The following is a 19,046-nucleotide window of genomic DNA, read 5'->3' as shown; positions in this document are numbered from 1 at the left end:
AGAAAAATATTTTTGACTAATTTATCCCTTTGATTTACACTTTTTGTAATTAATTTTGTAATTCATAATTAACTAATGACCAGTAGGTACCTATGAAGTACAACAAACAACAACAACATACCCAGTAAATTCCCACAATGTGAGATTTGAGGAGGATAGAGTGTACGCAAACCTTGAGGAGCCTGTTTCTGAAAGACCCTCGGCTCAAAAGAGAACAAGACAAAAGGTCAGATAAGTACAAACATAACAAAATAATATGAAAACGAGAAGCAACAAAAGCGAGATAATCATGATAAACATTAGCTACCATAAATAAATAAGATACTCGAAGTACAAGACCCAACAATATAAGCAGAAATTAGATGGCAATAAACGAATGAGCAAACTACAACTACTAGGATGAAAGAAGTAAGCGAGACTACCTCCTAACACCTTCTATCCTAATCTGAGTTCTCCACAATCTCCTATCTAAGGTCATGTCCTCGGTAAGCTAAAACTGTGTCATGTCCTGTCTAACCACCTCTCCCCAATACTTCTTTGGTTTACTTATACCTCTTCTGAAACCGTCCATAGGTACCTATGAAGTATGAACCATAAAAAGATTTTTCTTTTTCTGTTCGCCGCAGATGATACTTTATTCCCTAACCCGTAAATAATAAATAACCAAAACCAAAAAGGAGGAATTGCTAATACGAAATTTTTTACAGGACAAGAATGGCAATTCGTATATAATAATGTGGAGTGTGGTGCGTAGAAAGGACAGATATGGAATTTTGGAGGTATTAAAGTTTTGGTTTTGGGAATTGTATTGAAGGACAAAAGTGGGAAATAGGAAAAACCAAAGGCACAAAATTAAATAATAGAAGGCGTTATTGGTTGGTAGTAACATCCAACAGAAAAGCAGAATAAATAAGAAATAGAAAAGCACCGACGAGTAGTAGTATATGATTGGATAGACGGCCTGTCATTTAAGCTTCTCCAGATAACGTCTCGCCAACCGAAATCCTATATCTCCAACGCCCTTTCCCTTCTCTCTACCTCTCTTTTTAAAAAAAAAAAAAAAAAAAAAATATTATTTATTTAATAATAATAATACATTCGTCCCAACTTATGTGTACTATTTTCTTTTTACACCTTTTTTAGTTTAGTTTTTATATTTAGTAACAATTTAACAATAATTTTTTTCAATTTACCTTAAATGAAATGATCTATAGTGACATAAAATATCTATGATTTATTAGACTACAAAATTCAAAAGTACTTCCTTCAATTCTTAACTCTGTGCCCAATAAAAAAAACCTTCACGTAAACGGATGGAGTACCCCTTTCGTTTCATAATAAGTGGTGTTTTTACCTTTAAATTTTGTTTCAAAATAAGTGATCGTTCAGGAAATTAAGAAGGCATTAATTTTCTTTCAATTTTACCCTCATATAAATAAATGAAATTTTACATATATAACCTATAAACTATTAAAAAGCTACTTCTTTTTCGAGGCATTTGATTAAAGGTAAGTAAAAATATTCTTACATTCTAAAAGTTACTGTAGTAGTTTTCTTAAGGTACAAGAACTAGCTAAAAGCAGGGTCCGGAACCAAAATGGCTCCAAAAAAAAACATTTTGAACCAAAATGCCCCAACAAAAAAAAAAAGTTACTGAAGTACCTATAGCGCAGTATTTTACTGCGCTATAGTACTAACGGAGACGGCCCCGTTAAGTCCTATAACGCAGTAAAATACTGCGCTATACGGAATACGCATCAACGTATAACGCATGATTTTACTGCGTTATAGGACACCACATAACCACAAATTCCCCTTTCCATTCTTCCCTTATTACGTAATAAAAACTTTTTTACGTAGTTTAGTCGTATATTAATCATGCTTTAAGACTCCGAAACTTCAATATTTTATATAGAACTCTAGTTATATTTGTACAATTAATAAAATAGACTCAACACATCAAGAATACGTGATACTTTGAATTGTCGTTTTAATAGTTGAAAAGTGCTCGAAGTCCTTTTTTGTTTGAAGACTTGTAGTCATTAGCTTTAAGTTATTTATCTTTTAGGGTTTCGTCTTATTTTTAAATTAATGCTTAACTTTATTTCGAATGTGTCACGTTTTTTTTTTATTATCAATAATAAAGACTAATGATAATATTTATAAATATGCAAAAAATGTATAATATTTACGATAAATTGTACAACACTAATGTATATACACTATCGAGGATGGGTCCCACATGTAGTATGGCGGAGACTATCCCTAGGCCTAAGGCTCATACCATCCCCACCGCCCTCGCCATCGTCTCCGTCGCCCTTTTTCCTCTTAATAACCGGGCGCTCCAAGTCATGATCATCTCCTCTTCCCCTAGCCCTTGCGCCCTTAACTAGAATGTGCTTCTTCTTGGGATCTTGTCCCGCTGGCACGCTCAGAACCTCAAGCTGAGCTGGGTCTGGAAACTGGACCTCTTCCTCGTCGGGAGTCGCCACCGCAGGCGTCGAAGGATGAACCTGAAAAATATATAAATATTAGTATCATTTCTTATTTATGTTGAATACATTACCGTTATTTATTTAATCAAACCTGTGTGTCAACGGGCGCATGAGAAGGCTCCTGAGATGGGTCTGTAGCCTCCTGAGATGGGTGTGATGGTGAATATGAGGTAGTCTCCTGGACGAGATGCTGTTCGAAGTCCAAGTAAAGGTTATAAAAATTAAATAAACATTTACCTTATATTGAATAAAATTAGTTTAAGTAAAAAACTTACATGCGCCTCGGTAGTCTCATGAGAAGACACCTCTGCCTCGGCAGGCTGATGAGAATGCTCCGGAATGGGCAGCTCCTGTGGACCCACTGGCGCCGAATCCTAAAATATGAAAAAAATGAAATAAAAAGTACTTTAAATGATCAAATATGTATATTAAATATTGACCTTATATTGAATAAAATAAATTTTAATAAAAAGCTTACCTGTGGCTCGGTAGTCATATGGGAAGACACTGCTGGCTCGACAGACCCATGAGAAAATGCCTGAGTGGGTGGCTCTGATGGACCCGCTGGCGCCGAATCCTAAAATATGAAAAAAATGAAATAATAAGTACTTTAAATGATAAAGTATGTATATTAAATATTGATCTTATATTGAATAAAATTAGTTTTAAGTAAAAAACTTACATGCGCCTCGGTAGTCTCATGAGAAGACACCTCTGTGGTGCGTATCGACATCCCGGTCAAAACCCGCTGTCCACCTCCTCGCATAAGGCATGTCAATCTCGAGGTGATGTCTAGGTACGGGCTGAAAAGGCAGCATCCTCTCCCACGCCCATAACTGTAAGCGATATTAGAAAATACGATTTTTTAGTCGCCCTTCCTTTCAAGAGGTTTGTTGACATTACAGGAACGCAACTTAAATATTACCTGGAGAAGAGCAAAAAATCCACACACATCTCTGACAACACCAATAGACGCTCGGCACAGGCATCTGTAAAGATACGCCAAAACAGCACCGCCCCAGCTGTAGTCTCCCAAGCGGTCCAGATGCTCCAAAAAAACCAAGTAACGTAAACTGACAAAGGCACCCGATGAATTCGAGAACAAGATGCCCCCGAATATAATAAGCAGGTACAAACGGGCATGACGATCAACATCGTCCTGCGGGGTGCCGTCGCCAATCGGATCCAGACCCTCCAAATAAGTGCAGAGTGCACTAAACTGAACCCGACTCTATCCGGATATCTGGGCCGCGGCATCAGGCACGAAGTGGGTGAGCCTAGTCAACTCTGTCACCCACGTCCGAACAGGAGGAGGCTCGTTCCGAGTGTACAGTGACTCTCCATCAACCCGCAATCCAAAGAGGACCTCTACATCCTCAAGTGTAATCGTGGCCTCACCAGTGCGAAGATGGAAGGTATGTGTCTATGGCCTCCACCGCTCAACCATGGCCGTGATAAGTGCCCAATCATGCTGTACCCGACCAACGGACACGCAACGGTAGATGCCGCCCCGAAACAATATCTCCAACACGCGAGGATGTGGGGGGTGCTCGCGTAAAAGAGTCCACGCTCTCTGCAGCCTACGGGGACGGAGCCTAGTAGATATCCCTATACTACCGGCCCATAATAACTCTGACCTATGATTGTCTTGCAAAGAAAATACTGATCTATCAGCGGGCCCCGGGTGAATAGCGGGCCCCGGGTGATCATCGGCCCCAGGGGGAACATTCGGATCCATGAAAGAGTCCGGTCTGTACAAACTAAATTAGTCATTATTCTTGAAATGAAAGATAAATTATATTAACTAATCGAAATTTAGCAGTAATATTTGTTTGGAACTATATTTTGAATATGTGATATATTTTTAGTTGACCAAATAGCCAACACAACTACGATAAAATTAAACTAAGAGTTCATATTCGTCGACCACATTTTCCTATAAACTTTATATTTTTTTCGTTAGCTTATGTATTTATGAAAAGAAGAACTTTAACTATTCTTTTTAAGATAATCTTTTTTAATTTAACATATATATTCATGCTTATAAAATTGTATAGATTAACATTTCATAATCGTTTACAACTTGTTTGGATGGTTGTTACCTATTGTATTATATTATGTTGTTAGTATAAATAAAATGTTTGCTTTGATTGCTACTTTAATTTTATTGTTATGTAACGATAATTTTATTAGTATAAATAATAATTCATTAACAATTCATAAATAATTAACCAAATTCAACTCATAAACATATAACAAATTAACAATGTTAACAATTCATAAATAATTAATCAAATTAACAACTCATAAACATATAACGAATTAACAATTCATAAACATTTAACAATTAACAATTCATAAACATTTAACAAATAATGAATTTAATCATCATTAATAAATAAATAAATAAATAAAAAACGGAACAGTGGCCTAAGCCACTGCCCCCAGCCAATCAAACACAAAAAAAAAAATGATTTTTTTTTTATTAATGATGATTAAATGTTAAACATGCATGCAATATAATGTATATAACAAAATAATAACAAAAGTTCATAGTAGAAAACCTTAATCGAAGATTTTTTGTAGATATTTTAATCGAGTTGTACGCCGCTTTTTCTCAAAATTCAAACTTAGAATCTTGCTCCTTGACTTGAATATACCGAGAATCTAAACTTTCTGGATGAAATTTACTAGAAAACGACGTTTTTATTTGGTGGGGACCACAGAAATCTGCCCTCCAATGGCATTTTTGAAAAAAAACTGCCACTGGAGGGGGCAGTGGTGGAACCCGATCAGTTATAGTGGAGACTATAACGCATGATTTTACTGCGTTATAGGAGAGAGACAAAGTCCTATAACGCAGTAAAATCATGCGTTAGACGTTGATGCGTATTCCGTATAGCGCAGTATTTCACTGCGTTATAGAACTTAACGGGGCCGTCTCCGTTAGTACTATAGCGCAGTAAAATACTGCGCTATAGGTACTTCAGTAACTTTTTTTTTTGTTGGGGCATTTTGGTTCAAAATATTTTTTTTGGAGCTATTTTGGTTCCGGACTCCTAAAAGCAAAGGGAAGGGGTATTATCTTTTGTTCTTTCGTTTGAAGATTTATTTTTGGTCTCAATTTATTATTTCAAGCGACAATGAAAAAGTAGTTATTCTCTTGAGTTAAAATAAAATGCATTATAGGAATAAAGTGGGATATGACAACCATTTTCAACACGTCAGAAAACTACAGTAATAAAGATGATTCCGATATTACGAAAATTAATTTCAGTTCTTTAGTGGTGACACTTACCAGTAAATACTACCATATGTGCCAAAAAGAATGACATGGTTTGTCATTACAGAGACCAGCATATTTAATTTCTAGTATATGAAATTAGGATATCTATTTTCTTATTTATAAATACACAAAAAAGTTGTGGTTTAATCTTCGAAAAGATTGTAACGAAAGTTGACTCTCAGTGTCATTCTTTTGGTACATAGAATAAGAAATTTGAGTATCAAGTTCGAAACTTTAAAGCATAAATGGAGTAGGATTGGACATTATAAATTATTCTGAAATTTTCTGTACAACCGATGTATGAAAACTAATGTAGTATTCTTTAACACACTCCTCGTATATATAATATATGTAACGGGGTTTTAGGTTTACACCAACTTGTGTCATTTTAAACGAGTAAATACTCTTGCTGGAGGACTATTATAATAAGAGAATGATAATATATTGCATATGTCAGAAACTGGAACCTGCCATCCGATCCCTATTAATACAAAGAAAATTCCGGTGTAGTCGGACAATATTGTCTAAGATATAAAACCAGATCATCCTTTTAAATTATTTTAGTCATATATGGGCAATCCTCCAAAGTCCAAACACGTGTTTTCGAACACATAAGTTTTTGTTCTATATATTAGTCATTACTACTATTTTTTCTTTTTCTTAGGGCGTATCTAATCTTATCCATTTGATATCCAAATACTGTTTTAACCCATCAAAATGCTAATTTCATTAGTATTTATTGGCTTTTCGGTTGTGATTGCAAATTTTTGCTTTCAATTCAATAATGTGTACGTAATTTCTCTACAATAGTTCTCTTTTTAGTAGTCCTTGGCCGTTATTCAGGCGGCTCATTTTGTTTATTACAATTATTACAGGTACGAGTGTCAAAAATAATAACTTGAAGAACTTAATTTTTTAATATGAAAATGGGGTCCCATAACATACTTATGGCAATAGAACACTGAAAAATGTCGAGTTGGCCGAGGAGAATTATGTAGGGAATAAGTTCCTCTTCAGAAAAATGACACAATTTAAGGATATCCAAATAAAAGAAGTACAGTTAATCAAGACAGATCAACTACAGAAGAAAAACATAAAATGATCAAATGTGTTTTTGAAATATTATTTTGTTTTAATTATTTCAGAGGGCAAGTCAAAATTGGAGTATAGTGGAGGGAGCAACTCGCATGTGCCAAGTAATGCAAGTCAGAGAGCAAGAAGATCTAGTGCCATAACTATGCTTGAGGGATTTATGTAAAAAATGCGTAAATAAAGATAGATGAACTTTTAGCCTCTTTAAACATTTCTATTTTTATTTTTTACTATCTTCGTACAATGACACACGTGAAAAATTTATTTGCACCTGATCAATAAATATATAACAGGTGTTTGCAAATAATTTTTTATCACGTAATTATGATTAATTTTTTAATAGTCTCACTTCATTGTATTACTTTACTTAATGAATCAAATATGTTAAATTTAGGTGTGTCAAATAGACGTGTTGATCTGAATTTGAGCAGGTCAAAATGAGTTGAGTTAATAAATGTACACATGTCAAATTCCAAAAGTTATTTGGGCTAAATGGGTTGGGTTAAATGGCTTAAAAAGCATGTCATTAACCCAACCTGTTCGATTCTTATTAAGTTTTGATTTCTTTGCTTGTTCTTTTATGATTGTTTAAGTATCTAATATTTTTTATGGCTATATATAACGTATCAAACAAAAAGAATGGGTTTTTTGAAATATTTTGACAAGGTTTCTCATGAGCATTTTTTCTTAGATGTAGTAAATAGGACAAGTCAAAATGGATTGAGCTAATAACTGCGCGGTTGAACGGATCATATTTTCATGGATAATTTTGCCACCGCGAATAAAATCTAGGATTTGTTAGTTTTACTTAGAGAGCTTAAAAGTTTGGTTACATGTGAGGCATTGGTCTGTCCAAACTTGGACAAGAAAACAAGGGATAATACTTTCCAAAAGCAAATGTTCTGATTGTTTGTGTTTGTCATTTGGAAGAATCAAGGAAGCATTTAGAGTACCTAAAATTACAACTATGTACAAAATGATTATTAAGCTACACGTCAGAACATAAAAGGTTGAAGCTTATTGATTTCCTTCTCATCATCATTCACATACACTGGCATAAGTAGCGGAACTATGAAATCTGATGAAGACAATAATGAAGTCTAAATGGTAAATTAAATCACCCCAAAATTGGTGGACCAGAAATGTCATTTTGTGTAACATTGACACTTTGACAAAAGAGGCAAATTAATATTAGTCAATAAAGGATGAAAGAATATTTACATTGCATCTTATATGTATTTATATAAAAATACATAAATTTACTACTCCATAATTAAGTGGCAAATCAAGCTAATAATACAAATCGATTAAACATAGCTAATTAGGTAAAAACTATATGACAGAAAACATCTTATCTATTCATTTATTTAGTGAACGCACCGACTGTAATTTTTTTTTTTTTTTTTTGAAAAAGAAAAAGCTTGTAACTTACTAAGCTGTTCGTTTAATGGGATATACTTTTCTATTTTTGGATCAATTTACGAGATCAAACTGAATATGTCAAAGGCATTTTAACTTGTGAAAATCTGCCATGCACCATAGGTTATCAGTATTTATGTTAGTCATTGACATTTATACGCACTATATGTCAAATTACGAAATTGTGCTTATAGTTGAAGCCTTTAACAATACGCAAAACAAACTAAAATTTGTCAACATGTCTAATTGGTACAAAGTAAAATGAGCATGTAATGAGATACTTTGGGCCTTTCTCAGTTCCACCAATTACGATAGCCCAATTGGTTTTAACAGATGACCCAATACAATTTCGGCTTTTCTTGTATAAATAAATAGGAATAATTACTTGATGTAGCTTCTTATAAGACCTATTTATTGATAATAACTATCCTTTTAGTTATTTATATTTTGTAACTAATTTACTGTTCTAATTTACCATCCATAGCTATATTAGTAACTATACATATAAATGGTTAAACAAATCCCTTAATAATAGGCATTGACTATTATTAAAATTGGTTCCATAATTTTAGCTTCCCTTTCCTTCTTTAACCATGATTCTCCTTCTCTCTTCCCTTTCCTTCTTCAACCATGTTCCATTTCCTCCTTCCACTAAATCCTAAATCCTAAACCCTAACTTCTTCAACAATGGCTATCATTGTTAACTTCTTCTTTTCCACTAAACCCTAAACCCTTAATTATTTTTGTTTTCATTAATTAGTATGTATGTAATTTGTGTATTTGAACTAGTGATTAACTATTTATCGACTACACATACATTCAATTTTGTATATGAATGTTTTATGTACTGGTGTATTTGAAACAGTGACGTATTTTGTTGTATGTATTTGTGTATTTGAAATAATGATGCGAATATAATACACAGTCATTTAAATTCGTTTATGAATGTTTCTATGTATTTGTGTATTTGAACCAGTGATGCATATGTTTGCATGTTTTTGTGTATTTGAACCAATGAGTGACGTATTTTGTTTGTATGTATTTGTGTATTTGAAATAGTGATGAACTGCGAATCAAATACACAGTCATTTAAATTCGTTTATGAATGTTTGAATGTATTTGAGTATTTGAATATTTCAATAAAAACTTAAATACAATTGTTTTTGAAGTTACAAATCATGTATTTTTCGAATTACCGGTTGAATGATCGTAGTCTCTGTTTTTGTGTTTCCTTCTATTGTTAATGTTTTTGAATTTTGAATTTAGTTACAAAAAGAAGGGAAGAGAGAAGGAAAATCATGGTTGGAGAAAGAAATGGAAGCTAAAATTATGGAACAAAATTTACCTTACCAAAAGAGAGAAAGATATTAAAAAAAGATATTATTTTGTCTCTATTAATAAACACCACCGTTAATGCCTAAATTTAAGGGATCTGGTTATTGTTTACAGATTAGTTATGTATTTGAAGACCTTCAAATACACACGTCCAAATACATAAACTAATAAAATGGTAGCTACATATCGTAATATTTCAAAGAGTAGCTACTAATGGTAAGGACCTATAATAAGGTAGTTATTTATGTAAGTTTAATTGAAGAATAAGCCTAAATAGGTGTCCACCCATGACCCAACCACTTAACTAGCTAGAAATAGCCGGTGGGCGTATAAGACATTTAATTAATATATAATATATGTATAACCTTGTATATGTAATGTATAATCCATGTATACTGGCCTAACAAAGTAAACAGTAATCCGATAGGCTATTTGTGTAAAATATTCGAGCCGCAAGAAATCAGCTTGTCTCAAAGAACTCCAAAGAAGTTGAAAGAGGAGATTATGGTTTATAGCATGCTTGGTCAAGCTCTTGGGAAGTCAAATGTTTATTTTCTAGAAAATGCCTATTCAGAGAATTGAATTAGTGTTTGGCCAAACTTTTAGAGGAAAAAATAAGTGTTTTTGAGTAGTAGGACAGTAGCTGAAAATATTAGCTTTTCCCAATGAACACTTTTGAAACCTGTCAAACATAAATTGCTGCTCTAATATTGACAAAAGTGTTTTTCAAATTGATAAGTCAAACACAAACTACAACTCATCTAAAAATATTTTTCGCGTGAGGTACTTCTGACGAAAAACAATTGTTGAAATAAGTAGATTTTGAAAGGTTGACCAAACAGGATTTAACTCCGATACACAACGATGATATACGACGCCAACTCGCTGCTTTTCCAATCATTTCTCAGCCAGGAAGGAGACGTCTCCAACAAGAGGTATGTAAAACTCTCTCTTAGACTATACAAACTGTCTGTCACCTCTCCTGCGTTTTTTTCGTAGTGTTTTATTATTCTTTTACCTAAGAGAAACTGTTATTTACCTTAGAGCCGAAAAAAGGTAAACGATCGAGTACTCATGTGTCCTTTTTTGAACTAAAAGGTTGTACGGTTTTGTTTGTGAAATGTCAAAAAGGTTAATATTTCTATATAGATATATTGCTTATGTTATAATTATGCTTTCTATTGTATTGTTTCAAATTGATATTTCAATGGTCGTTATGATTAGACTTCGCAGGTTCTAAATTTTGGTGAGTAGTTTTCTAGTACGGAATATCTTTGCCTTGTTATTTTCATACATACATTTGAAGTTCTATCCCTAGCTTTATATATATAGAGAGATTTTGTTTTGTTAGTGTAAGGGAGGATATCTTGACCAATAATGAGTAGATATTGAGCCGATTGATCTGATGGGCAGGGATTAAAAGGAAGTTAGTTAACCAAGTAATTTACTATATGGCAGGGGCTCGATTGACCTGTCCAGGATTTTAATGCACACTACTAGAAAATCTCCATTTTTCCACTAATTTCCCATTGACAAAAAAAATTGTGGCTATTTTCTGTTGAATATCTGTGGGAAAAATTAAAATAATAGTATTTTCCCACAGAAAAATTATGAAGTTTCCTAGCGTTTAAATGAGAATCTATTTCCCACCATGTGTTTTCCCAGCGAGCTGGTTCGGTAAGAATGAGATGGGAAAATCATGTTTTATAGCACAAATTTTTCACTGAATGTCGATGGAAAAACACGCTGTTTCTAGTAGTGGCAGGATGATGTGTACTTGTTAACTACTTAGTATAGTTCTGTCATTAGTGCTAATAGTGGGGTGATTTATATATAGAGTTTGTTGGTACCTAATAATTGGACAGATTAGCAAGAAACAGTTAATCATATTGGAGATTGATGTAGTTGACTAATTGGAAAAGTGCTCATAGGGTCATGTACTAGAAAGCTCGGTTGGGGGAAACTGAAAAAGGAGCTTTTGGGTGTGTCTAAAGATACATTTTCCATGTGATAATAATTGAAATAAGCCAGCTTCTTTTCTTCTGGCATTCCTTCCTTTAATGTAAATCCAATTCATGGTTACAGAGATTATTTGTTATCTAATCAGATCGAGATCAGGAGAAAAATGGATGTAGATTTGTTTTGGGATAGTTTTGTTAAAGTTAAGTGATCATCATCTAAAAGTTTAAGCGGTTAGAGAGAGTACAATGTTATTTACTTTATTATACTCCCAACACGCTCCCTCACATGCGAGCTTGATTCTTTTTCATGGGCCAAACACGTAAAAATTCTTTTCGATAATGGTGGATGAGACTTGAACTCAGAACCTCTACCTGTTCTGCTATCATATTGAAGTGTGTAATCATATCATCTAAAAGTTTAAGCCGTTAAAAACATAATTTTATTTACTAATTATATTCTCAATGAGTTTTACCAGGTATAGCTAAATTATGTTGGAGCTTGAGAGGTGAAGTGAAAATGATAAAAACTTAGAGATTGAAGTATCTCTTCCGTTCCATGAAACTATAGATTGATAACAATGAAGAACTGAAGAAATTTCCAAGTGACACGGTTCCACCAGCTGTTTACTTTCCATAAAACACCTTTTAATACAATGGTGGTTAGCGGGAACTTATATATTTAGATACCCTTTACTTAATTATAGTGAATAATTAAAATGGTAACAACAGACACTTTAGGGGACATCACTTTTTTGACATGAAAAAAAGGTGAGAAAAGTGTGGTATGCACATTGAGTAGGTATCGAGTGGTTTCCCATGTGAGAAGTTCATCTGATCTAACTCCCCCAACTACACTCCCCATCACATCTTCTTCTCATTCAACTATTAATCACTTTATTTCATGTTATTTATTTCTTTGTTTCCTAGCAAAAGATGAAAATCAGTTTTTCTTTTCGTTATTTCTCCATGCACTATATGACTATTAAATGATTGTTCAAGAGCTTATCGACTATTTAAATGATGTTAACTTATAAGATGGACTTTAGCTTCACCATCACAATTATTTCTCCAACATTTCGTTTCTTTTCACCAACTAGGACTGAAAGATGAATTCATTCTGTTCTATCATATATATGGTTTATGAGTTACTCCGTAGTAATTCTTTTATTACTATTATTTAGGTTCATTTTCTATATATTTTTAGTTATACAAATCTGCATGACTATAGCATCTTTCATATAATATTTAAATATGTAAAAGCTTAATATACGATGAATAGATATGAAACATGCTAAAAATTACTAGTATAAAAAATTGACTCATAATTTCAGGGAGGGTAGTTATTCGAGTGTTTACATGGCCGGATGCTCCACATTACCTGCTTGATAGATACTCGCACTGTTCCAATTTACGTGAAACACTTTCCTTTTTAGTTTATCCCAAAAATGACGTCACAATTCTATATTTAAAAACAATTTAACTTTATGAGATTATTTACAACCACACAAATATTTACATATTGTTTTAGACCACTGGTTATAAAAGTATTTATTTATTTCTTAAATTTTGTGTTTAGTCAAATGAACTTACATAAATTGATAGGAAGGGATGGAGTGTCATTCTTCTCTTTCTTAGCTTCTTACTTCTGGCAAAGTAGAAAGTTTTCCTGTCTCTTCTCTCCTTTTTTATTTTATTTTTCATTTTGTCTCAGAAGTCAAAAGTTAGAGACAATCAGAAACTTTATTGTTCGTAAGAACCAGCGTGCATTTATTTTACAGTGGATTTTATGTGATATTATTATGATGATGTACACATACTAGATTAGTCAATTTGTCTTTATTTGCTATGTCATAATGGTTTCACAATAATAGAATATAGAATAATAGAATTGTAACGTGCGGATATTGGAGAATACATGCATCATTTCTTTATATTTTAAATGCAACAAGCTCACAGCTCTTATTAACTTATATACTAGTGCAATAGAAATTGACAATTTGATGCTAAAAAGAGCAATTTCATTAACAAGGCTTTAATTGGAATTCCTTTGAAGTCTATGGTTGCTTCAACATCTTACGTTCAAAGCACAATTCGACGTAGCAAAACGAATAAATTGGTCAAATTGTAAACTGCAAACTGAAGGAACTTAATTGGAGAAGATTTTATCTGATTCACTAATTTTTTGTGCATCCTCAACATTAATGACATAGTACAAAAGCATTCATAAAGTTAGCTAATGAGTAAAGTTAATTGGTGTTTACAGATGTGTAATATTACCTGTAGAGTACTTGGACTACTGTCAGTTGGGTATTTCTGATTTTATTTATTTATAAAAAAGAGGAAATTATTGTCCCCAAATATAATGGCTAAGAAATCAGAATTAGAATCTCATTGTTACAAGTTCAAATTAATGAATTATGTAACGCCACATAATTGAATATTCAACAGCATTGCGGAGGAGCTTATGAATGTTTTAATTGACTGCTCTGTCTCAATGATTTGAATTAGATGCTCATATTATTTTACACTGTACTAGATCACACTGCTAAATTCCATTAACATCTTTCGTTCATTGTAATATGATTTTGGGTTGAATTCTTTAATTGTTTCGTACAAATGACGTGTTGAGTTTCTCTCTTTCTTTGTCAATCATGTAAAAAAAATATGTTTGAATACATCAACACTCTCTTAAACTTGCTACTAAACTTTATCTATATACTCGAATTATGGTATGATCCAATTGAGTACCTAAATACATCATAAATATTCCTATTAAACGCTTACACAAGGCCAGCTCATGGGGGAAGCAACTAAAGCAGTTGCTTTAGCGCCTCCACCCCCCCCCCCCCCCCCCAAAAAAAATAAAAAAAATAAATTAAGGGCCCCAATTTTTTATATTATAGAATAATTATTATTAAAAAAAAAATACTAGTTTATGCTTGTTTTTTGAAAAATATTATATATACTATGATGTTTGTTGCAAAAATAATCCAAAACTTTGGTGAATAGAGTTACTAAATATTCAATGGCGGGAGCTAGCAAGTGGTTGAATATGATCAAGATTAGAGGTGGATCCAGAATTTATATTTTATGAGTTCAATCTTTAAGGTTTTTTGTATTAAACTCATTTTATTTGTAAAACTGTGAGTTAGAGTGACTATTTCTTGCATTTTAGTGATTTTTTATACATACATTTATGATTCACGTCAAAAGTATCGATTCAGATAAACCCGATATTTACATGTTGCATCCGCCAGGGGTGAAGATATGTAAAAGATAGTCCGTCCACGATCATAACAAAACAAAAATGAAAAGTAATCAAATAAACATATATACATTTTATTAAAATCAGGGCCTTTTTTTTTTAAATCGACTTTACGCCACCAATTTCGTTGAGCCGCGCAAGTTAATCACATAAAATATGTCCCCTCCTTTAATTATAACATCAGCATCAATTGGAACATGCTTGAGGTTTTATGACTAGTTGAGGCTGATGCGAAGTCTAAGGGGTTGTTGGTATATTTAGCTAAAAAAGAAGTTACCACTAAATAATAGTGAAAATAGGATCTCTTGCCCTCTTACAATTTGAATAGAAGAAAATAGTTTTTTTAAATCTCTTATGTGTTTTTTTTTTTAGATTTATGTGTAAAAAATGAAGATCTTTTATAAAAAGGTCATAAAACTAAATAAAATTTGTAAAGGACCAAAAATCCATATAATATGGCGAAATATAAGATCCCTTCGTTCTTAATTAAAAATATCATATTTAAGTTTTGAAAATGGTAAAACATATGGCAGGAAGCGACTTTTCCTTGCATTAAATGGGTATATTGTATATGCATCACAAATTTAGATTAATGAATCAGTAATTCAGAAGATACCAAAAAAAAAAAAAAAAATGTAAATCGAAAAGCTTACAAAAAAGTAGTGTCTGTAATCTGTATCTTCCATAATTACATTTACTACAGTACTACTACTTTAGTTAGTGACTTTACTCTCTATTTCTTCATTCATTAACGCTCACAGTCACAACTCAAAACCCCCTCACCACACGGCCAAACCCAAACAGACGTGATCAAGTAGACTGCAGTCTTCTATTTCCTATATCAACGCCGCATTTATTACATTCCACAATCAGACAACTTTTTTTCTCCCTGTTGGCTTAAACTAAAAATAGAAACACAATATCAAGATTCTTCTCTTCTTCTTCGTCTTCCATTTTTTTTATTTTCAGTTCTCTACTAATCTCTCTATCTCCACTCATATGGAGAGGGAAAAAAATATGCCTGATCTTTGCTTGTCAAGAAACACTTGTAAATTTTTCAGTCTCCTCATTTCTGAGTTTATTTATTTCATTATCTCTCACCCTCTTTACTTTTGTTACTTCATTTTCTTTTATCCTTACCTTGTTAAAATCCTCTCTTTTCTTTCCCCCCTCTTCATCACCACTTCCCTTTTACTCCTCGCCCTTTTCACCACTATCTACCCTGGTTTCATCAAGTGTAAAAATTCTGATCAGTCAGAAAAATTTAGTGTTGTACTCTCTGTATATCATGATGTACTGGAAATGTTAAAGTCATATGAGGGTGATGGAAAAACTGATGAGTTTGATTGTTTGGAGGATTTTGAAGTTTACAAGTTGGTGTTTCAAGAAACCCCAATTGAATTCTTTGACTATACATTAGTTGAAGGAAGTGAAAAATCAGTTCTTGATTCTTCAACTCAAGAAAAAGACTCTACCACTGCCAAAGTTGATCTTGAAAATACATTGGAAGAGTTGTTGAAAGAAATGGATGAGTTTGAAAGCAAGACTTGGAGTAGTGATAATGTGGACAGGAAGAAAATTGAGTCATTGGGCACAAAGGTCGATAAAGTTGTTGAAAAACAACAAAAAGAAGAAATGATAATGGAAAATGGATCCAAGGAGGTTGATAAAGTGAAAAAGTCACGTTCTTGGAGTAATCTTGATTGCAACAACTCTAATGATAATAATCTGGGGAGTTACGGATCTATGAGGAAAGAAAAAGAGTGGACAAGGACATTAGCATGCAAACTTTATGAAGAAAGGCACAATGCTAGTACTGGTGAAGGAATGGATTTGTTATGGGAAACTTATGAATTAGACTCATCAAAGAGCAAGGTTAAAAGGGATATTAATGCAAAGAAGAAGAAGAAAGGAGAATCAAAGAGATTCAACAAAAAAGATATTGAAGAAGAAGATGAAGAAGATATGAATGAACAGTTGTGTTGCTTACAGGCTTTAAAGTTTTCAGCTGGAAAGATGAATTTAGGAATGGGAAGGCCTAATCTTGTTAAGATTTCTAAAGCAATTAAAGGGTTTGGATGGCTCACCAAGAAAAACAAGGTCCATTGTGGAGATAGATTTTAGTATGCTTATCTATGTAGTAATTACAGTAACAGATATGTTCTTACTAGTATGTTTTACAAGAAATTAGACTTCCTTAACAAGTAAATACTTTTTTGTTGTAGTTCTTTAGTTATGTAGCTATGGTACAACAATTAATGATCAAATCCTATCTCATTATCCTTGATACTTCTGATATTGTTCTGTTGATAAAGCTTCTAATTTCTTTATGAGTTGCTTTGTTGAATGCCCTCTAGGCATGCTTGATGAATTGATATGTTCCCCCTTTGCCTAACCTTGTGAGATTCTGAATATTACCAGATGATGACACTGTTTTTGTGGTCACAACTGTCTATATGAGCAAGGAAAAAGTTTCACTCTTCTGCTTGTTGTACATTACTTTTGTTTTCTCACAGCATCACCAGTTTTAACTTTTGGGAGATAAGTACAAAATATATGTATTTGGGAGAAGGTAGATTCCACTTCTCTCTCAAAGCTCTATGCTTTCTTAAACAGTTAAAAGCAAAGGACCATTCATCAGGAAGCTCAAGATGAAAATAAAAGAAAGAGAAATTCATATTGTTAGACCAGTACCCAACAAGAGCGTAAAGAATGTGGGAGGAGTAAATTTGTAAGGGATATTTTGCAATTAGGCCATTACACCTTATCTTCCAAATACAAATTACTCACTTTGGCCATAAAAATTATTCACTTTTTTCTGGATTTTTTTCACTTTTTAAAAAATTAGTATTTGGCCATGAAAATTCCAAATACAACTTGTATTTGGAATTTGAAAAACAAGAAAAACTTGTTTTTCAAGTTTTTCACAACCAAAACAAGTACATCTCAACAAAAAATATTATTTGTAAAAACTATGGCCAAACACAACTCCAACTCCAAAATTCCAAAAAAAGTGAATTTTTTTTTGGTTTCTATGGCCAAACGCCTACTAAGTGTCTGCTTGGCCTTTTGAAGAAAATACCAACTTCTAGAAACAAAATATATTAGCTATTTTGACTAAACTGCCGTTAATTAAAATTTGCATGTTACTATTAACTTAACACATTGGGATCTGGTCATTTAATACTTAATAAAAATAAATATAAAAAAATAAAATTAATTCTTTCGTGATTATGTAAGTAAACAATTATTTTAAACCAAAATAAAAAGACACTTATTACGAACAGGAGGAGTACTGATTAGGCAATTAGGCCATGGTCAGGGGTGGAGGGAGGAAGGGCCAAAGGGGTTCATCTGAATGCCCTTCGGCAAAAAATTACACTGTTATAAATGGTTAAAAATTATTTTTTATGTATATATAGTAGTTGTTGAACCCCCTTTGGCTTCTTCGTGTGTTTACTTTTTTATATTTTGAACCCCCTTAGTGAAAATTCTGGTTCCGCCACTGGCCATGGTATTCCATTTTGTCTTGTAGATAAAAAGGAAGAGTTGAATATCTCTTCTTTCAATTCCTCAAATGGTTATTGAACCTGTAGAAAAGTCCACTAAAATAATTTTTGAATTTTTTTTGGACAATAAGGTCATTAAACTATGCTCATATCCAGAATAGTAAAAGAATTCATTTTTGGACATAAGACCCTTTAACCCATTTTTAAATTATAAAACCATTTGAATATATCTCTTTTATTTTCAAAATGTGGAAAATATTAATTCGAACAAAAAATTCAGAATATTGCAAAATTACGTCTAAGTAGACAATAAAAGGATAAAGTTGAATGATAGTAGAATTGAGCACAATGCTTAACCATAGGGTTTTTTAACTGATTTGTAAATAATTTTCCCTAATATATAAGTAATACTTTCAATTATCAATAAAAATATTTACTGCTTTTATTTTCTTAGAGTTGAACTTGTAATATTTTAAGTTTATTTAAGTTTTATAAATAAGTGGATTATAATCATTCTAAACATTTTATATTTTTAGAAAGCATATATACAACTAATTGTAAAAATATTTTACCAACACAATTTTTTTTCTTTGAAGTTCAAATATTCTAGCAATAAAGTAAGTTTTGGATATATACATATATATTTATATATATATATATATATATAAAGAGAGAGAGAGAGAG

At 32.5% G+C, this 19,046-nt stretch overlaps 1 protein-coding gene and 1 long non-coding RNA gene across 2 annotated transcripts; one reads left to right on the top strand and one right to left on the bottom strand.

Moving 5' to 3' along the window:
* Positions 1-2,623: 2,623 nt before the first annotated feature.
* Positions 2,624-3,074, bottom strand: LOC132609075 (uncharacterized). The gene is made up of 3 exons (XR_009570666.1): positions 2,974-3,074; positions 2,771-2,869; positions 2,624-2,685 (listed from the first exon to the last, which is right to left on the bottom strand). It is a non-coding gene; the product is annotated as an uncharacterized LOC132609075 (long non-coding RNA).
* A 13,081-nt stretch (positions 3,075-16,155) lies between these two features.
* On the top strand, positions 16,156-16,977 carry LOC132611751 (uncharacterized). Its single transcript, XM_060326130.1, has 2 exons — positions 16,156-16,728; positions 16,846-16,977. Exons 1-2 carry the CDS (start codon positions 16,156-16,158, stop codon positions 16,975-16,977), a joined length of 705 nt encoding a protein of 234 aa, XP_060182113.1.
* Positions 16,978-19,046: the final 2,069 nt, after the last annotated feature.

This window comes from Lycium barbarum, chromosome 9 (assembly GCF_019175385.1).
Source record: "Lycium barbarum isolate Lr01 chromosome 9, ASM1917538v2, whole genome shotgun sequence".
In the NCBI taxonomy this organism is placed as follows: Eukaryota; Viridiplantae; Streptophyta; class Magnoliopsida; order Solanales; family Solanaceae; genus Lycium; species Lycium barbarum.
Note: the sequence above shows the minus strand (reverse complement) of the source record. Positions and strands in the feature narration are given on the sequence as shown.